Source organism: Chiloscyllium plagiosum, chromosome 25 (genome assembly GCF_004010195.1).
Source record: "Chiloscyllium plagiosum isolate BGI_BamShark_2017 chromosome 25, ASM401019v2, whole genome shotgun sequence".
Lineage (NCBI taxonomy): Eukaryota > Metazoa > Chordata > Chondrichthyes > Orectolobiformes > Hemiscylliidae > Chiloscyllium > Chiloscyllium plagiosum.
Window position 1 is genome coordinate 10,101,718 of NC_057734.1, and position 18,553 is coordinate 10,120,270.

The 18,553-nt window shown below is 41.7% G+C and overlaps 1 protein-coding gene and 1 pseudogene across 2 annotated transcripts in view; one reads left to right on the forward strand and one right to left on the reverse strand.

The window, feature by feature from the left end:
* LOC122562553 (seizure 6-like protein) overlaps positions 1-8,324 on the reverse strand; it is a 255,166-nt gene extending 246,842 nt beyond the window's left edge. The window contains exon 1 of one of the 2 annotated variants that reach the window (XM_043715477.1): positions 7,833-8,324. In XM_043715477.1, the coding sequence (XP_043571412.1) occupies positions 7,833-7,917 (85 nt within the window). In that variant the 5' untranslated portion in view covers positions 7,918-8,324. The remainder of the gene's footprint in view (positions 1-7,832) is intronic. The other variant, XM_043715479.1, reaches the window with a different exon arrangement.
* Positions 8,325-9,036: 712 nt separating this feature from the next.
* The window catches only part of LOC122562394, a 119,733-nt pseudogene continuing 110,216 nt past the window's right edge, over positions 9,037-18,553 (forward strand).

Consider the following 18,553-nt stretch of genomic DNA (forward strand, 5'->3'; position numbering starts at 1 on the left):
ATACAACATCAGAAAAAAACCTGAACTCTGACTGGCCTGTTCCAAAATTAAATGCTTCAGAATTTTCATGTTTGTGATCAGCCGTTCAACTTTCTGATTGTCTCCTTGGTCCAGATCTGAAATATTGTCATGTCTGCAAATGCTACCTGACCTGTTTTCAGCAATTTTCTTTCTCATTATTGGAATCTGATTAAGATTTGCATTTATTATGCATCCATTAACGCCCTTGGAAGGTGATGGTGTTGGTCAACCTCTAGACCTCTATAAGGTCACTCCTCAGTTGCCTACACTCCAGGGAAAATCGTCCTTGCCTATCCAACTTCTCCTTACAACACAACTTCTTAAACCATCTGCTGTGGTTATACCCACATTGATCTTTCTCTCATGGCTTGAGACCACTGAATGGCTTGCTAGACCATTTCAAAGGGGCAATTAAGAATCAATCACATTGCTGTGGACTGAAGTCACATTTGGGCCTGAGGATGGCAGATTTCCTCCCCTCAAAGATATTAGTAACCATATGCTTTTTATGCCCATCCAGTCATTCCACACTCATTTTTAATGAGCTGCTTATTCAAGATTAATTAATTGACTTAAAACTGCCCCAGTTGTCACAGCATTATCCTGACTTAGTCATAGAGATCTACAGCAAGGAACCACGCCCTTCCACCCAGTTTTCACAATTAAACCAGTCCCATTTGCCTACTCTTGGTCCATATCCCTCCATATCCAGTGTGGTGCTGGAAAAGCACAGCAGGTCAGGTAGCATCTGAGGAGCAGGAGAATTGAGATTTCGGGCATAAGCCCTTTAACAGGAATGGCTTATGCCAAAACATCAATTCTCCTGCTCCTCGGATGCTGCCTGACCTGCTGAGCTTTTCTAGCACCACACTGTTGATTCTGATCTCCAGCATCTGCAATCCTCACTTTCTCCCTCCATACATGTATTTGTTAAATGTTTCTTAAATGACAAAATTGTATTCCACTATTACCTCAGGCACCCTGTTCCAGACACTCACCACCTTCCGTGTGAAAATAATTGCCCCTTTGAATCCTTTTGTATCTCTCTCCTCTCACCTTAAACCTGTGCCCTCTAGTTTTAGACTTCCCTACCACGGGTAAAGACTGTTGTCTGCCGTCCTTATCTGTGCCTTTCATGACTTTATAGACCTCTATAGGTCACTCCTCAGACTCCTACGCTCTAGGGAAAAATGTCGCAGCTCATCCAACCTCTCCTCATAACTCAAATCTTCCAGTCCAGGTCCATCCTAGCAAATATTTTCTGCTCTCTTTCTAATTTAATAATGTCCTTTCTACAGTAGGGTGACCAGAACTGCATGTGGTACTCCAAATGTGGCATCACCAATGTCTTGCATAGCTGCAACAAGATGGCCCAAATCCTATACTCAATGTTCTGACTGATGAAAGCATGCTGAAAGCCTCCTTCACCACCCTGTCTACTTGTGACTCCACTTTGAAGGAGCTATGAACCTATACTCCTAGATCTCTTTTCTCCATAACACTCCCCAGGGGATTTATCTAACTTAATCTCCGTCTGCTATTCCTGAGCCCATTGGCCCAGCTGATTAAGATCGCACTGCATTATTATTACCCTAATCATGTTAACACTGTTCTAGCATTTCCCTGCACCCATTTTCTTCCCATGTTATTTCCCCTCTACTTGTAGATCAGATGCTGTAAACTGGGTGTTAGTATGAGTACCATTCTCTGCATTGCAGCCAAAGCTTATTGTTCATAACATATTATTATTACGAGAAATCTTGGAGGAAAATAGATCTAGTTTTCCAGTTCTGTAAAGGTCTCACCTTTTTTTGAGCATTAAGTTCATTGAAACATTTTCAAGAAGTTATGTGATTTCAGTTAAGTGACCAGCAAGTCACCTGAGGAGATAATAGCAAATATATTTACTGACCTGAGTTTTATAACTGCCAGAGAGAGAGGGGAGCCACAGTCAGGTTCATGCAGTGGTGGGAGGGTGGGGGGAGGGGGATGGTTGGCGGAGGGGGTGTGGAAGAGATTCTGTGTGTGCCTGTGTGTCTGTGTGTGACTGTGTGTCTGTGTGTGACTGTGTGCGTCTGTGTGTATATTTGTGTGTGTGTGTGTCTGTGTGTGTGTGTGTCTGTGTATTTGTGTGTGTGTGTGTGTGTCTGTGTGTGTATGTATCAGAGAGGAAAACAAGGCTGTTGAAGACACTTGTTTTGGGAATCTGTGTTAAGTAATAATGTACTGAGTTAACAGTTTGCTTGAAGAGTCTCATGGAGCGACATTAACTGAATAAAATAGCATCAAGGGACTGCACAGCAACTTTGAAAGAGGATAGATTACAGCCATGCCAGTTCAACAACGAGTTTCAGCATGGAGACTGGGGGTACTCTTCACTGAGATTTGAATATCTGTAAGGGTATTGTTGGGATAAAATGGATTAATTTTTTCTCTCTGCTTGTAATAAGACTGGGCAAGAACTATTGGAATAATGTAAAATATTTTGTGTAGTAAACACTTATGCTCTTCGTTAAGTGTACAGTGGCAGCCTCTTGTGAATATGTTCAGTGACTGACTTCCATGATGAACATAAACTAAAACTTAAGGTCAGTCAAGCTGTCAAGGATGCGACTTTTTCACTATTACATTCAGCTGGAATCATGGCAGGGTACGTCAATGCAGCAATCAAAATGGCATACTGGAAAAGGTCATAGCAGTACCTTTTACAAATATGTTATTAACTCCTGGTTCTTGCACAACCCAACATCCATTTCCCTTTCATTACTGATGCCATAATGTGCTGTTCAGTGAACTATTCGCAAATATCTTATGATCCATCTCCTATATTGGGTCCTGTAGCCTGTTTGATTTATTATTTCTTTTTCTTTCTCTTATTTCATTAAGCATTTCTTGTCGTTCTAAATGTTATTTCCTAATCAATAGTCCTCCTATCCTCGATTCATGTGATTTGTCTCTTCCCATGTTTCCTTTTTGGTGAGATCACCAACTCAGCATATTTGTTTCTACCCTGAGCTTCAATTCATTTCTATTGAGAGCAAAGAAAGGAGAAAACCATGTATTTATATAGCATCTTACATGACCCCTAAGCACATTAAAATCCATAAAGGTTGAAAGGGTTCAGAAAAGATTTACAAGGATGTTGCCAGGGTTGGAGGATCTGAGCTATAGGGAGAGGCTGAACAGGCTGCGGGTGTTTTCCCTGGAGCGTCGGAGGCTGAGGGGTGACCTCATAGAGGTTCATAAAATCATGAGGGACTTGGGTAAGGTAAATAGACAAGGCTATTTCCCTGGGGTGGGAGAGTCCAGAACTAGAGGGCATAGGTTTAGGGTGAGAGAGGAAAAATTTAAAAGGGACACTTCTTTCACACAGAGGGTAGTGCATGTATGGATTGAGCTCCGATTGGGAGTGGTGGAGGCTGGTACAATTGCAGCATTTAAGAGGCATCTGGATGGGTATATGAATAGGAAGGGTTTAGAGGGACATGGGCCAAGTGCTGGCAAATGGGACTAGATTAGGTTAGATATCTGGTCAGCATGGATGCGTTGGACCAAAGGGTCTGTTTCTGTGCTGTACACCTCTATGACACTATGACTCTACATACCTCACCAGCTATCTGAGTACCTTTGCAGTATAGTCACTGTAAGAAATACAGCAGTATGAAAGAATGTAGAAAATGTGATAATTTCAACTTGTTGGTCAACTACTTTCTTTTTCTCATTAAAGGATTTCATTGGAAACAGATACCCCTTTAAATAATTCCTTGAAAGTGGCAATAAGATATGATCAAGCTTGCAAATAGTTTCTGTAAGAATGATTGCGTGAAGGGTTCAGAAAAGATTTACAAGGATGTTGCCAAGGTTGGAGTGGTTGCACGAGAGAGAGAGAGAGACTGAATCGGCTGGGGCTATTTTCCCTGGAGTATTGGAGGCTGAGTTGTGACCATATAGATGTTTTTAACACCATGAATAGGGTGTATAGACAAGGACTTTTCCCCAGGGTGGGAGAGTCCAAAACTAGAAGACATAGGTTTAAGGTGAGAGGGGAACAATTTAAATGGGACCTAAGGGACAATCTTTTCATGCAGAGGGTGGTGTGTGTATGGAACGAGCTGCCAGAGGAAGTGATGGAGACTGTGACAATTGCAACATTTAAAAGGCATCTGGATAGGTATATGAATAGGAAGGGTTTAGATGGATTTGGGCAAAATGCTGGTAAATGGGGCTAGGTTTATTATCAGCATGGACAAGTTGGATTGATGGGTCTGTTTCCATGCTGTACAACTTATGACTCAGACTAACTCCCTCCAAACCAGTGCAAATGGTGAGAGGACCTGATATTTAAATATAACTGAATAAGTTTTGCCTTAACTTCCTAGGTCTATCAGTAACTAAAATGTCTATTTCCTACATTACAAGCTTTGTCCACTGTAGAAATTCAATTTATGCGCTGGACAGGCTGCTCACTGAACACAGAAAATAATTTGTTTACAGAGTTTGCTGTTCCCTGGATACTTAACATATTACTTCTGGGATCTTTTCATCCCTGTTACGTTTTCACCTGTTTGAAGAATTACTTATAGGAATGATTGTTGGTACCTTTAATGTTCTCTAACTTAATTTATTGAAAAAACTCCCCAAATCATTTAATGGCTCCTTTGCCTTACTTTTTATATTTTTCTTTATCCAATACTTTAATACTTTGGGAAATGTTTTCTTTTTGTTCCCATTATCTTGAAGGTTAATAGCACAGGCCAAAAAATTTACAATTTAGAGCTCTGTATTGCAGAGTATTGCAGTTTCAGCATTCTATCTTAGATCATGCAAATCTTTAATTTTTTTCCCAAATTATTTTAATGGCATTTGGGCTTTTAATATTTAAATGCACAAGTAAAGAAATAAATAACATTTTGATGTTAGTTGTGTCGTGTGCTACGTGACAGATTTTAATAGATTGTAAAATGAGAGTCAGGAAGATGAGTTTAAAAGCAATACCAGAAGATTACAGTGTTCCTGATCCAAAGACTGGCTCCAAACAAGTGGAGTCATGTTGTGACAAATGTAGTAATGATTTCCATTCAGGGTGGATGATCATCATTTTACAGTCATAGCTTACTTATGACAAACACCCTTTTCACATCAATTTATCCTGTACTTGAACATTTGAATTTCTGCTTTCTCCTCTTGACTGTAAGAAAGAGAGTATATTTCCATTATCAAAACTGGTGCCAACATCCTGGTTCACTTGTGGCAGAGATGGAGGACGCTTTGGCACTTCTTGGGATTAATGCACTGCAAAATGCCAACCCCCAGTTTTAAAATGGCTCCCCCAAGGGTATTTTGGACAATTGCAAGAGCTTGTGTAATACTGACCCCTTCAAAACAGGTAATGACTGGCCAGGCCTTGTCTGTCCTCATGCTGGCAAACTGCAAACCCTTTCACAAACCCAACGCTTACAAAGGAATTGCCAAGTGCAGATGACTATCCAATGATTCTCACCATGTGTAAGGAACCGGTGAAGCCAAGATTGAGAGCATTACTGATTCACACCGTGTCCACACTTAACCGTCTCCCCTTACCAAAAAAGAACGTCACTTGGGCAGGCGTATGTTCGAGCTACTGGGATTCATGTACCCCAGCAGATGCAATGGGAGTGAGTGGAGTTGAAATGCCCTCACAAAATGAAGAAATGACCTAGCTTTCTCGCAGTGAGCATTAGTAAATCTGAGGACGGATCATTTGAGCTGTTAGAGTGAATATCAGGCAGGACTAGTTGTACCGTTGGGAGATATTCATTTGGAAAACAACTCATCACAGGAATAGGGTGAGTCAAAGCCTATCATCCACAAGCATTTTCTGCTTCAGACAGGATTGTGACACTTGAATCACGCTTTACACCGCGCTCTGTAGCGTTTTATTACAAGACACTTAAACAGGAATGTAAATCTATGAGACAAGCTCCGCGTAACATTTTTTTTTAGAAAGAGCTGCATTACAGGGGCGTGTCTGCCACAACATTGCTCCCTGTGTCATTCACAGGGACACTGCTGGAGCTTCTCGTTCAAGGGCTTATCCCCGAAACGTCGATTCTCCTGTTCCCTGGATGCTGCCTGACCTGCTGCGCTTTTCCAGCAACACATTTTCAGTTCTCGTTCAAGGCTCAGGCAAGCGCTCGGAGCTGTCCGCGCCTCTGGTGCTGAAACCCATTCCGCGAACTCGACTCACGTTTTGACCTGTGTCATTCACAGGGACACTGCTGGAGCTTCTCGTTCAAGGCTCAGGCAAGCGCTCGGAGCTGTCCGCGCCTCTGGTGCTGAAACCCATTCCGCGAACTCGACTCACGTTTTGACTTTGCTAAATCAACAAACTTCCACATTTTGCTCTTTTTGTGTGTGCGTGTGCTTCGATCATAGTATTTAAATGAACAATAACTCATTCACAATTAAGGGCACTCCTGTTCGTTCTTTGAATGGGGAAAGGGTATTCCGTTGCAAAACCGAAAATACAGTTCCATCCCACAGCTCTTTGACAGTGGTCAAAACGGTAAATTGTTGACTCGAACGGTTCTGTTTTACCTATATTAATGAAGCCCCGCAGACAGCACTGCCTGCCGCTGTTAAATGCCCCGAATGAGCAATGATGGGAAAGTAATGCGGAATAATTTAGTTTCTGACAGTAGGTGCTTCAAGTCTTTGGATTATGGAACGATGCAAACTTTATCACTTTTATCATAGAGTGTACTGCTGCGGTGACCCTGCTGCATTGAGACTGCGAACTGAATTTTACACCGTGTATTTTCTTTTGCAGGGCATTAGGCAGAAGGGGGAAGGCAAAGTTGGTCGGCAGTCAAACAGGGTACACCTGGTCACTTGCAGACATCTCCCGCTACTGCATTCCAACATAAGGTGCTGAAAGATTACTCAAAGAAGCAACCAACTGGAGCTTACCAAATGACCAGACAGTCAATGAGGGAAGGGAGTCTCACAGGGTCCCGCATGTTAGTTTTGTGTGTAAATTCGTCACTACTCGGATCAGTCATTAGATGATGGGGAGATCAAGTAGGGAATCAATTCTTCCCCACATCAGGATTATCTTACTCCCTACAAAAGTACTAGCTCCTCCTGGATTTACTGATGCTGTGTAGTGAGTATTATCCAGCACTATCTGTACCGGTCGGACCGTCATAAGCCATCTCTTTCGAGTCCGTAAGGTTTAGACAAGAACAGCCAGATGCACATCTGCATTTTGTAACCAGGATCAAGACTGTTTATATATATATATTTGTTAAAAAATGCGTTTAAAGAAAGTTGCATGTCAGCCTATCGAAAGGGCTAGCATTTGGTTCTGAGAGAGGTTAGGGGGAGAGAAGATCACCGAGAGTCGGAGCTGTACATGGGCGGCTGTCTTTGTCTCTTTAAATCTCTTTTCAGCGAAATGTAGGAATCCCAAGGAAGATGAAAGGGAATGGAGGGAATGAGAGGTTTTTTTTTTGGGCGGGGGGAGTTCTAAAGCAAGGAAGGTGGGGGGGCGGGGGGAACAAGAGATGGAGAATAGAGCTCAAAACGAGACAGCAGTAGAAGTAAGCTTAACTGGGGAAAGAAACCCAAGGCTAGACTGGATAGAAACCTCATACACACATTGCACATACATAAAGACGGGATAGCTCTCCCCAATAGGGCAAGGCAAACGGTGCACGGCCATTCCCCCACCCCCTCCCCCAAAAAAAGTACATTGAAAGAATTTGAGTAAAGGGTCACAAAGAGTACATCCCCAAAGCTGATTTGAAGTCTGTAGTTCGGAAATATCTTACCTTGCGCCCGGGTTTGGATTCCTATCAGTAAGAAAGCGTGGAGCACCCACAGAAAGCCGGAGTTCCCCCGGCCAAGAGGCAACATCCTCGCTCCCTGATTTCCAAGCGGCCCTTGGTTGTATTTTAGAGAAAGGGGAAGCTTCCCTTCTCTGGTAGGGTCTCCCACGGCGACAGTAGCCGATCGTCGACTGCAGCCTCTTCCTTCTCTCTGTGTGTGTGTGTGTGTGTGTCCGTGCCTCTCACTCCTTACTCAGCGCCTGGCTGTCACAGCATGGTTTTGGGAGGAGTGTACCAGGCTGCCGAGACCTGAGCCACTGTTCGCATTCTGAGGCGCTCCGGATCGATTCTATGCGTCACCGCGTTTTTTTTTATTTTGGATGTCAGCGAGAAATTGGGCAGATCGCAGGCTGAGGGGGAGTGAGGTGGGGGGGAAGCAGTGAGGGAGCCGCAACTGCCTAATCCCGCTGGGGGCTCATTATTCCTGTCTAGTGCTGCGTGGAGGCGGTGGGGGGATGCGGAACGATGGTAAATGTGAGTCTAATGCTGGAGGGGAATCTCGTATTTACTGCTGCTGGGACTGTGTATTGCTGCTGGGATCTAGCTGGGACTGTGTATTGCTGCTGGGATCTAGCTGGGACTGTGTATTGCTACTGGGATCTAACTATGTCTGTTGCTACTGGGATCTAGCTGTCAATGTGGATTGCTGCTGGGATCTCGTTGGAATCTAGCTGGGACTATGTAGAGTTGCTGGGATCGAGTTAGGACTGTATAGTGCTGCTAGAATTGAACTGTAACTGTCTAGTACTAGGATCTAGCAGTGACTAATGTTGCTGGGATCTAATCGTGACTAAAGCTACTGGGATCTATAAGTGACTAATTCACCATGGGATCTAATTGTGACTAATGTTGCTGGGATCTAGCAGTGACTATGCTGCTGGGATCTAATTATGACTGTCTAACACTGCTAGAGTCTAACTGTGAGTTAATAGTAGCATACCTTTACAAATACACTCAATGACTTGGCCTCCAAAGTGACTGCGACTGTGTAATCCAGCTGAGATCTAGCTGTGACTGTCTAATCCAACTAGGATCATCTAATCCATTTGGGATCTAATTGTGCCTGTCTAAGCCAGCTGGGACCTGGCTGTGACGGTCTAATCCAGCTGGGATCTGGTTGTGACCAGCCACCCTCAGGAATTCGGCAATGAAAGGGTTGGTTCCCCCAGCTACTGGCTTTACTTACGGAAAGCCTCAGATAGCTCGGAGATTGTGGAATGCAGAACGTGCAGACACCAAAGGTAAACCAATTGGATCGTAGATCCTTAGTATACCCTTTGCCCTTGTGGTGTGCTCCGAACCCCATTTCTCTAGTTCCTTGGGAACATGCTGCACAATGGGCTTGGCAGTAAAACCTACCCTTGAGTGTGATATTAGATAGAACTTCCTCATTCTCAAATAATTCTTGAAATAGTATTTTGTTTTGACAAGGAAGGTGTCCATTTAAATATGTATCTCGCAACAGAAACTGTAACTGGGATAAGGGCACTTGCAGGTTGAGCACTCTATGAGTGCTTGCCCTGCCCTATAGATCACTGAGAGCAGCTTCAGTGTCTGGCTTGTTATCAAATGCACGTTCAGAATGTGAAGCAAAGTGTATTGAAAGTGTCAAAGCCCCTAGGTTAGGGCCAGGTAACAAGTACAATGACTATTAGACTTTTAATGAAGGACAGAAGCAAGGTTTTGATTTTTTTACTACCACCCATTCCTCCCCGCACCTTGATTTTTTGAGATTCTAAATCTCTTTTTTAAATTTTATCAAACAATACACAGTTTACAAACAATTAACATTAACAGCTGTATACAGAGAAACAGCAATTTTACAAGGGAGAGGAGCAGCAAAGCCAGACCCCAAACCCCACCATTCAACAAGTTTTCAGAGAAAGGAGAACAAACCTCAAATCCAGTTTCACTCATTACAAATGAGTAACAATGACATTTGTACATACAATTACATAAACAATTACATAAGAAACAGTGCATACAATACAGACCCCCAGAAACCCAGCAAGCCCATCCCCGCCCCTCCCATCTTCCAGCCACTCTAAGGCAACCTGCCCCTTCTAGCTCCCCCACCTTCTTATCTGTTTGTCTGACTAATTACAAGGTCAAGAATCGGCCCTGACCACCTGCTGCTACGTAGCCCTCACTCACCACTCAATGAGCTGGTGCCTTTACTTTCTGGTATCACAGTACAGTGCTATTTAGGTTTTTAGACATTGAACAGTTGTCCGACAAACTGTTGCAAACCTGCACTGATCTTGTAACGGGTAATATTGAAAACCATGAAACATTTTCAATGACATTCCAAATTCCAGCAGGGTCCCTCCAAGCCAATCACGTTAAGATTCAGCGAGAGACAGAGACAGTTCTCCCAACTGTTAGGGCTGCCAGATGCGTTCGGTTTTGCTTTAATTTTGTTTCAATCTCTCCAAGGTGCTGTCATTTCCATTTCCCCCCCCCGAGGTTATCTCCCTTTACTTATCTTAATACCTCACTTTCTGATGGAACAAGCTGCCCACAAAAATTAATTTCTGTTGCCCTTGTCGGTCACATGTTCACAATTCTGTGTACTGAGGAGAGACTATGAATGGGCCATCACTATTTTACAAACACATTGCTTGATCGCCTTCAAAGTGTATTGCAGCTTATTAAAAACAGCCTTGAGGTGCAATCACTGCTACCTTGTAAGAAACAACAACTAATTTGAGTTGATCAGAAGCAGCGTTGCAATATTAAAATCAGAGATTTTTTCCACTAAGAGCTATTAGTAAATGCATAAATATTGCTGAGGACAGCAGGGATAACTGACTCCACTTCTTTGAATCTTGCCCTGAGGTCCACCAAAGAGGAATGTCAGGGCTTCAGCGAAGCATTCAATTCAAAATGCTGCATCTTCAGCATGGCCAGCCTGACCCTCGGTGCACCAGAGTGCCAGCTTGGAATTGTATTCATTGCTGGAGTCAGGCACATACTGGATGTGTGGCCTAGCATTCTTTTTTCCAGAAAATACTGTGTTCTATGTAACTATGAACCTTCCCCAGAATTAAATTGTGATGCTGTACCAAGGGAATGCTGTATTGTTAGAGATATGACCTATGAGGACAAGATGTTAACCTTTCAATTTACTACCTCAATGTCGGTAAACAATCTCATCCCTTATTTCAAAGCTGTTTTGGCCAACCTTCAACCCTGAACCAAACTAAGGTTCACTCATCACTAACTGTGCACAAAGCAGTTGTGTCCCTAACTTACACGACAACTGCAATTACATGTGCAAAAAAAGTGTAGCAGCTGGAGAATACTTTGGATCATCGCAGTGAGGACTTGAAAAGGCAGAAAATGGTACTGGTTTCTGAAAGTTTGCAGAAGCTGGAAGCTGCTTTAGAAACCGTGTATCAAGATATTTAGGAATGCTCAAATGGAATAGCTCATAGGTGATGAGAGACATACAATCCATGCTCTGCATAGAAAAAAAATGGAATTGACGGGGTTCACTGAAACACTGATCCTTCTTTCAGAATCAGCTTCACTAATGTATACAAATGAGCTGGTTTATTTCTAAGTGGGCAGCTTGCAGATGTATTCTAATGCTTCTAAAATTAATTGAATCTCTTGCTAAAGCTATAAGGATCAGCAGCTTCAGCAACTGGAGAAAAAGAAATATGTTTCTGACTTTAGAATAAATTGTGCTCATTTCCACTACATAGTTCACCCTATTAAACACAAACTGAAGATAAAAATCAAATCATCTCTGTAGTTGCAATCTAAACTGGATTCTTCAAAAAGGGCGGCTGATCTTCACCCCATCTACTAATGAAGCAGCTTCACTGGTTTAAATTCTAATTAAGCAAATAAAGTTTAGGAACCACTTATACATCTGATATCAATCCAGGCTAGTACTTATTCAGGGTAGTCAGCTGAATATTTGCATCAGCTCCCACTATGATTTTTATCCAGTGACTCTCGACTCATCAGTGCACACATGAATCCCAGTCACCAGCCCTCACTTGTTTACGTTTTAATACCTGTATAAGGAGAAAGTTAGCCAGCTCATCACCTCCTCGCCAATATTAAAAGACAGGTTCCTCAACAACTTTTAAAGTTAGCTTTGCATTAGCTACAGTTTTACTTAGAGGAAGTAAAATATTCAGGCAATGGTGCAACTAGTGAGACTGAAAACTGTGCATTTAATGTAAAATATTACACAGTTCATATGAGTAATTATTTTGAGTTATCAGCTTTTGTTCAGTGTTTTTTTGCCATAGCCCACATCACTAGTCAAGACACTTCATGCAGACAATGGATGATAATATCCCTCTAGAGAGAGAATGATTATGAAAGAGTTACTAGTTTAATAAGGGACAATCAATGGTTGATTAACATACTGAAGTGTGTTTAATTGTTTTCAATTATATACCTGGAATTTTGCTGAATATGATGAGAACTTGAAGATTATGGTGCTACTATGGACTACAATTTGAATTTGTGTAAAGTCTCCTTCTGGGAGGGTTGAGCAAGTGAGTAATTTTATAATAGTTGTCTCTGCTCAGTAGCAGTTAGTTTCATTATAGCAATATACCTGTTCGGTTCATGTTATTAGGAAGATATGTTATGCAAAAAAAAAACAATTAACCAGACATAGGTACACATATATGCTTTAAACTTTTTAGAAAGGACACTTTGCAAAGAAAGAAAAAAATGGCTTAAGCAGTAACAATGTTTCCTTGTTTTAAAAATTCACTCATGGGATATGGATGTCACTGGCTGACCAGCATTTATTGTCTGTCCCTAGTTGCCCTTGAGCAGGTGATGCTGAGCTGCCTTCTTAAACCGCTACAGTCCACATGGAATATTTTCCAGGAACAAGCTACTTGTATAAGGAAACCAAAATCTGCAACATTTTCAGAGAGAGACCATTTCAATTTGTACAGTGAAAACAAGATATTGGACTTTTAGACAAACAGCCTGTCATAACCTTACAAGTTGTAAACCCACCAAAAGGCCTTATAACCTCAAGTGAAGAATTCAACATTTGCACCACTGTGTCCCCAGAAAAGATGATAGTCAGGCACAACAGATCCATGAAGACAGCGTGAAAACAGCTTGTATGCAAAGTAACCAGCTACGGACCATCATTTGATGAATCTGAATTAATATTATTTCTGAATTTACCTGTTGCTCGGATGAAGTTTTCCAAAAGTAGTACGCTGCAGAATTTACAATTTTGTCTCAGATTTGGAGGTGTTGATTTTTTCCCCCTCCCCCCAAGGGTAGTTGTAAGTGCCTGCATAGTTTACATCTTGGAGAAAGTGAGAACTGCAGATGCTGGAGATCAGACTAAAAAAAAAAATGTCGCTGAAAAAGCGCAGCAGGTCAGGCAGCATCCAAGGAACAGGAGAATCGACATTTCGGGCATAAGCCCCTATGCCCAAAACATCGATTCTCCTGTTCCTTGGATGCTGCCTGACCTGCTGCGCTTTTTCAGCGACATCTTTTAGCTAGTTTACACCTTTGCTAGAATAAACTGTTTGCAACAAACTTGCTCTTTATTTGTTACTGAAGAAGCCTGGTTGACTTGTTTCTGATACTGAGCTATATTAAAAATTATTATATACATCAATAAGATTAGCAATATCACCCCCCTGCCTTTTATAATTCAAGCAATGTTCCAAATCTCCACTCGTCAAAACAAAGGAAAAAGTCAGTCCTGTTCCAATTCTAACATGAGGCTTGAAATGATGTTACTGGTACTACCTTCTTTACATAAGAAGTACTCCACAGATTTGGTAATTGAATTTTAATGTCAGAGGTGTTGCAATGCCTTAGCTTTTTGGGAGGGGTGGAGTTGAACCCAGAGGACAGTGTCTCTGGGCTAATAGTGTGACTGAAAATGGCCCACTGCACATGGAAACTCACTCCAACGGTGCACAAGATTTATTAAGGTCCCAAAACTTTAATTCAGTCAAAGGCTCTTAATTTGATTGCAATAGCTGTGCAAAGCTATGGATGGTCAATGCCAATTGTCAGAAACTAAAGGGGGGGCCTGATTTTTAAATGAACATTATTCTCCTCCTTGACTTTCTCCCAGTGATAGAAGCATAATCAGAGTGGCTCTATGATTAATTGGTGCCAGTGCCAATTCTTTCAGTGGATCTTCTTACAAGATGGAATTACACACAAAAAAAAAGTACTTAAGAAAGCTGGCAGATAGTTGGAGTCACTGGCACCTGATGCCATAATTCACCAAGGGCTGGGAGAGATACACTAGTATTTGCATGCTCATATGATAATGCCAGTCTGGTTCACTGGTGCAAAAAATCTCAGGAGCAGGACAGTACCAGTTCAGCATTGTCAGTGTAATCTTTGCTGCTAGTATCACCTTTAAAATAGATTATGGGCTGTACTCTTCACCTTTGAACTCAGCTTGAATATTTGGTGTCTTTGAAACCAAACTGGAGTCCAGTGCCTTAATGCTCATACTTCATTCATTCACCTTTAAACACTTGAGACTTAACCAACCATTTATCTTATTTTGGATCAGTGGTACTGGAAGAGCACAGCAATTCAGGCAGCATCCGACAAACAGCAAAATCGATGTTTCGGGCAAGAGCCCTTCATCAGGCTTTTGCCCGAAACGTCGATTTTGCTGCGCTCTTCCAGCACCACTGATCCAGAATCTGCAGTCATTGTTCTTACCTCAGCCATTTATCTTAGACAAGAAAAAACACTAGCTGAAGTAAATAATGAAAAAAAAGAACCTCAAAACAATGACTAGTTGTTCAAAAATACTGATTTTACATCAGTTGACAAAAAACCTACAAATTTGCTGCAAAAAGAAAACGACCGCAAAGGGAGACCGCAAAGGGAGACCGCAAAGGGAGACCGCAAAGGGAGACCGCAAAGGGAGACCTCTTTAGATCCATCAATTAAACCAAAAAAAAAAGGAACAAAATCATAAACAAGAACAAATGAGTAAACATGGTTGACATGCATTCAATCCATGGGAATCCAATATTCTTAAAGGAATGAAAGTTTGAACTAGGATTAGAAAATTAGAGTGAGGGAATTAGAATTAGGTTTATTGTCACACACTGAAGTTACAAAAGAACAGGAGTACAGTGAAACTTGTACAATGTCACTCACACATGGTGCCATTTTAGATACAAGGTACCTCAACAGAAATCATAGTTACAAAAAAAATAAAACACAGAAAATAAAGAAAAATATTCATATTGCATTACAGATATATCATAGTATAATTTAGGAGAATAAGAAATAAAGCTAACAAAATAGACATTAGTTCTTTTTTAAAATCAGGGATTCCACAAGATGTGAGCCAGCTCCACTGGTACCCAACCAGTCACCATCCTCACTCTTAGTCACTGGTCACTCACCCTGCTTTGGGTCATGGTTTACCATCTCCACTCCAGGTCACTGTCCCCACTCCACTTTGAGTCACAGGTTGCTGTCTCTGGTACAGGTCACTCCCAGGGGTCACTGTCCCTGCTTCTCTCCAGGCTGCCTACTGATACTAATCAGAGCTGCTACTTTCATTGCTTTGGACATCATGCTTTAAATTTTACTTTCTTACAAGTTCCATGTTAATTATTTTAAAAAAATACATAAATTATCAATGAAAACTGATATCATTCTGACCTCTACAAACCAATCACATTGCTGAGAATTAATCACCCCAACAACTTTCCATTATGCAGCATCTCTAACATGGTAAAATACTCCAAGGCATTTCACAGGAACAACATAGTGGATAAAGAGCATTATTCCACTCAGCCTGTATTCCTAACAGCTTCTGAGTAGTTGTATATGTTCAGTCTGACATCACTTCCTACCTGGATAGAGTAGACATCAGTGAGACAGCATAGCTCTCTATATGTTTGTAGTGATTGGGCCCAGGTGGACCATGTTCACGATGAGGTTCTTGATTGGGGTTGTTAACCTGGGCCAATCAGGAACCTCCTAGTCAACGAAGTCTACCTGCTCCCAATCACCACAATATTATGGTGCAGCATTGCTGATTTCAGCTAGTTTCTGTTCCAGATTTAATCTCTCTGTCCTGTCAACACTGAGGTGGCACTCCTACCACTCCCATAGGATGAATACAGACCAAGGAGCAAGCCCTGGTTAGTAAGGTTCAACAACTACCAGTTTTATTTCTATGGCCCCTTTAGCATCTTTCAATATTCCAGGATGCTTTGCATGGAAGGTAAGAAGCAATGAGCCATATACGGAGACATTTGGATAAGTGATCAAAATCTTGACCATAGTTTTGTCTTTACTCATTGGATGTGGGTATCACTGGTCAGGTCAGTATTTATTGTCCATCCCATAATGCCCAGAGGGCAATTGCGAGGTCCCTGCATTGCTGTGGGTCTGGAGTCACATGTAGGCCAGATTAGATAAGGCTGATTGGTTTCCTTCCCTAAATGACATTAGTGAGCGAGATGAGTTTTCCCTTAACAGTTAAAAAGTAATGTGATGAAGGGCTTATACTTGAAACTTCGACTCTCCTACACCTCAGATGCTGCCTGACTAGCTGTGCTTTTCCAGCACAACACTTTTTGTGTCTGATCTCCAGCCCTCACTTTTCCTAATTGCCAATAGTTTCACAGTCATCGTTAGATTCAAATTCTACCATATGCCATGGTGGGATTGGAACCTGGGTCCCTCTAAGTATTACCTGGGCATCTGGATTAATAGTCTAGTGATAATACTTTGGGCCATCACCTCCACTGTCACAGGTAGGCCAGATCAGGTAACAACAGTAAAATGTCTTCCTTCAAGGGCTTTAATAAACCAGATGAGTTTTTATGTTCAATTCTTCTTTGGGGGCATTGGTTGAATTTCAATTCTTGATCACCTTGGAAAGAATTTGAATTCCACTAGCTGTCATGGTGAGATTTATATCCATGTCCCAGAGCGTTAATCTAAGCCAATGGATTACTTATCGAGTGATATTACCATTCCTCCTCATAGTGACAGATTTTAATGTAGTATCACAATGGGGAGTGATGGACCAGTCATATTATGGCTAGGCTGGTAAAGTGCAGGTCGTGGGGACCCGAATTTAAATCCTACCATCGCTTATGGTGGATTTGAATTTTATTAAAAATCTAGAATTAAGAGCCTGATGATGACTATGAAACAATAGTTGAGGAATAACCCAGCTGGTTCACAAATGTCTTTAAGGGAAGGAAAATGGTCTCCTTACTTGATCTGGTCTACACGTGACTCCAGACCCACACCCTTTGGGCAAGTAGGGATGGACAATAACAGCCAGTCTAGCCGGCAATGACCACATTCTGTGAATGACTCAATAAAAGTGGGCAATGCTTTGCCAACTTAAATGACTAAATATGAGCACCTTGGGACATTTTACTGTATTTAACATGCTAGATAAGTAGAAATATTCATTTGTATTTCTGTTGCAATGTGTCATCATCATTTTGTAGCACACACTAGGATTGATTTCTCGGGCAACCTAAACTTCGAGACAAATGGAAGAAGAATGTGTTTTTCTCAGTGACCCAATTAACTAATGAATGTAATGATTGAACTGGGAAGCCCAAAGCCAAATCTCTGAAAGCAGATGGTTCATCAACTGTTTCACATTTATTTGTATTTAAAAATAGTCATTGCTCACCTAATCCATATACCGTGAGATTTAATTTGGTGGCATTTTCAAACATATATTCTTCAAAGAACAAAAACAGCACAGGAACAGGCCCTTCGGCGATCCATACCTGTGCTGACACATTTTGCCCTTCCATACTAAAACTATATTCACTTACAGGATCCGAATCCCTCAATTCCCGTCCTATTCATCAGGCGCTACTTGAATGCTGCAATTGTGCCTGCTTCCACCTCCTCCTCTGGCAGTGTGTTCCAGGCACTCACCACCCTTTGTGTGAAAAACCTGCCTCGCACATCTCTTTTAAAGGTCCCACCTCCGCACCCCCCCAACACCTTAAATCTGTGTACCCCAGTAATTGACTCTCCACCCTGGGGAAAAAGCCTCACACTTTCCACTCAATCCAAGCCATTCACAATCTTATAAACTTCTATCAGGTCACCTCTCAACCTCCTGTGTTCTGGTGAAAACAAACCCAGTCTATCCAACCTTTCTTCCCCCATACCAGGCAACATCCTGGTAAACCCTTTCTGTACCCTCTCTAAAACATCGATATCCTTCTGGTACAATCGTACCCAGTAGAGTTCTCCCATTGAATTGTTGCAAGTAATTACATCCTTTTGAAACAAAAGAATAATGAATTTATTAAGCACCTTTGGAACATTTGGAAACACTTTACAGCTCACAAACTACTTTTGAAGTGCAGTCACTGGCACAGTTTCTTGGCTCATACACCACTGTCTTTATGATATAGTCTGAGTCCTTCCCTGTATGATAGCCCATGGAATATATGGCACAACATATGTTTCAGTTGAGAGAGAAGTCTTGAAATTTATTATTGCCACAAATGATATACACTGCTGTAAGATCTCAGGCTTAAACCTAGTCTGGATTCTGTACAGGCTGACAACATACAGTGGAAAAAACAGTAACTGCAAACAAGTTAATTTCATACTGCTGAAGTTGAGGTGGGTACCATTAAACTTGGAGATCACATGTTGTGATGCTATCT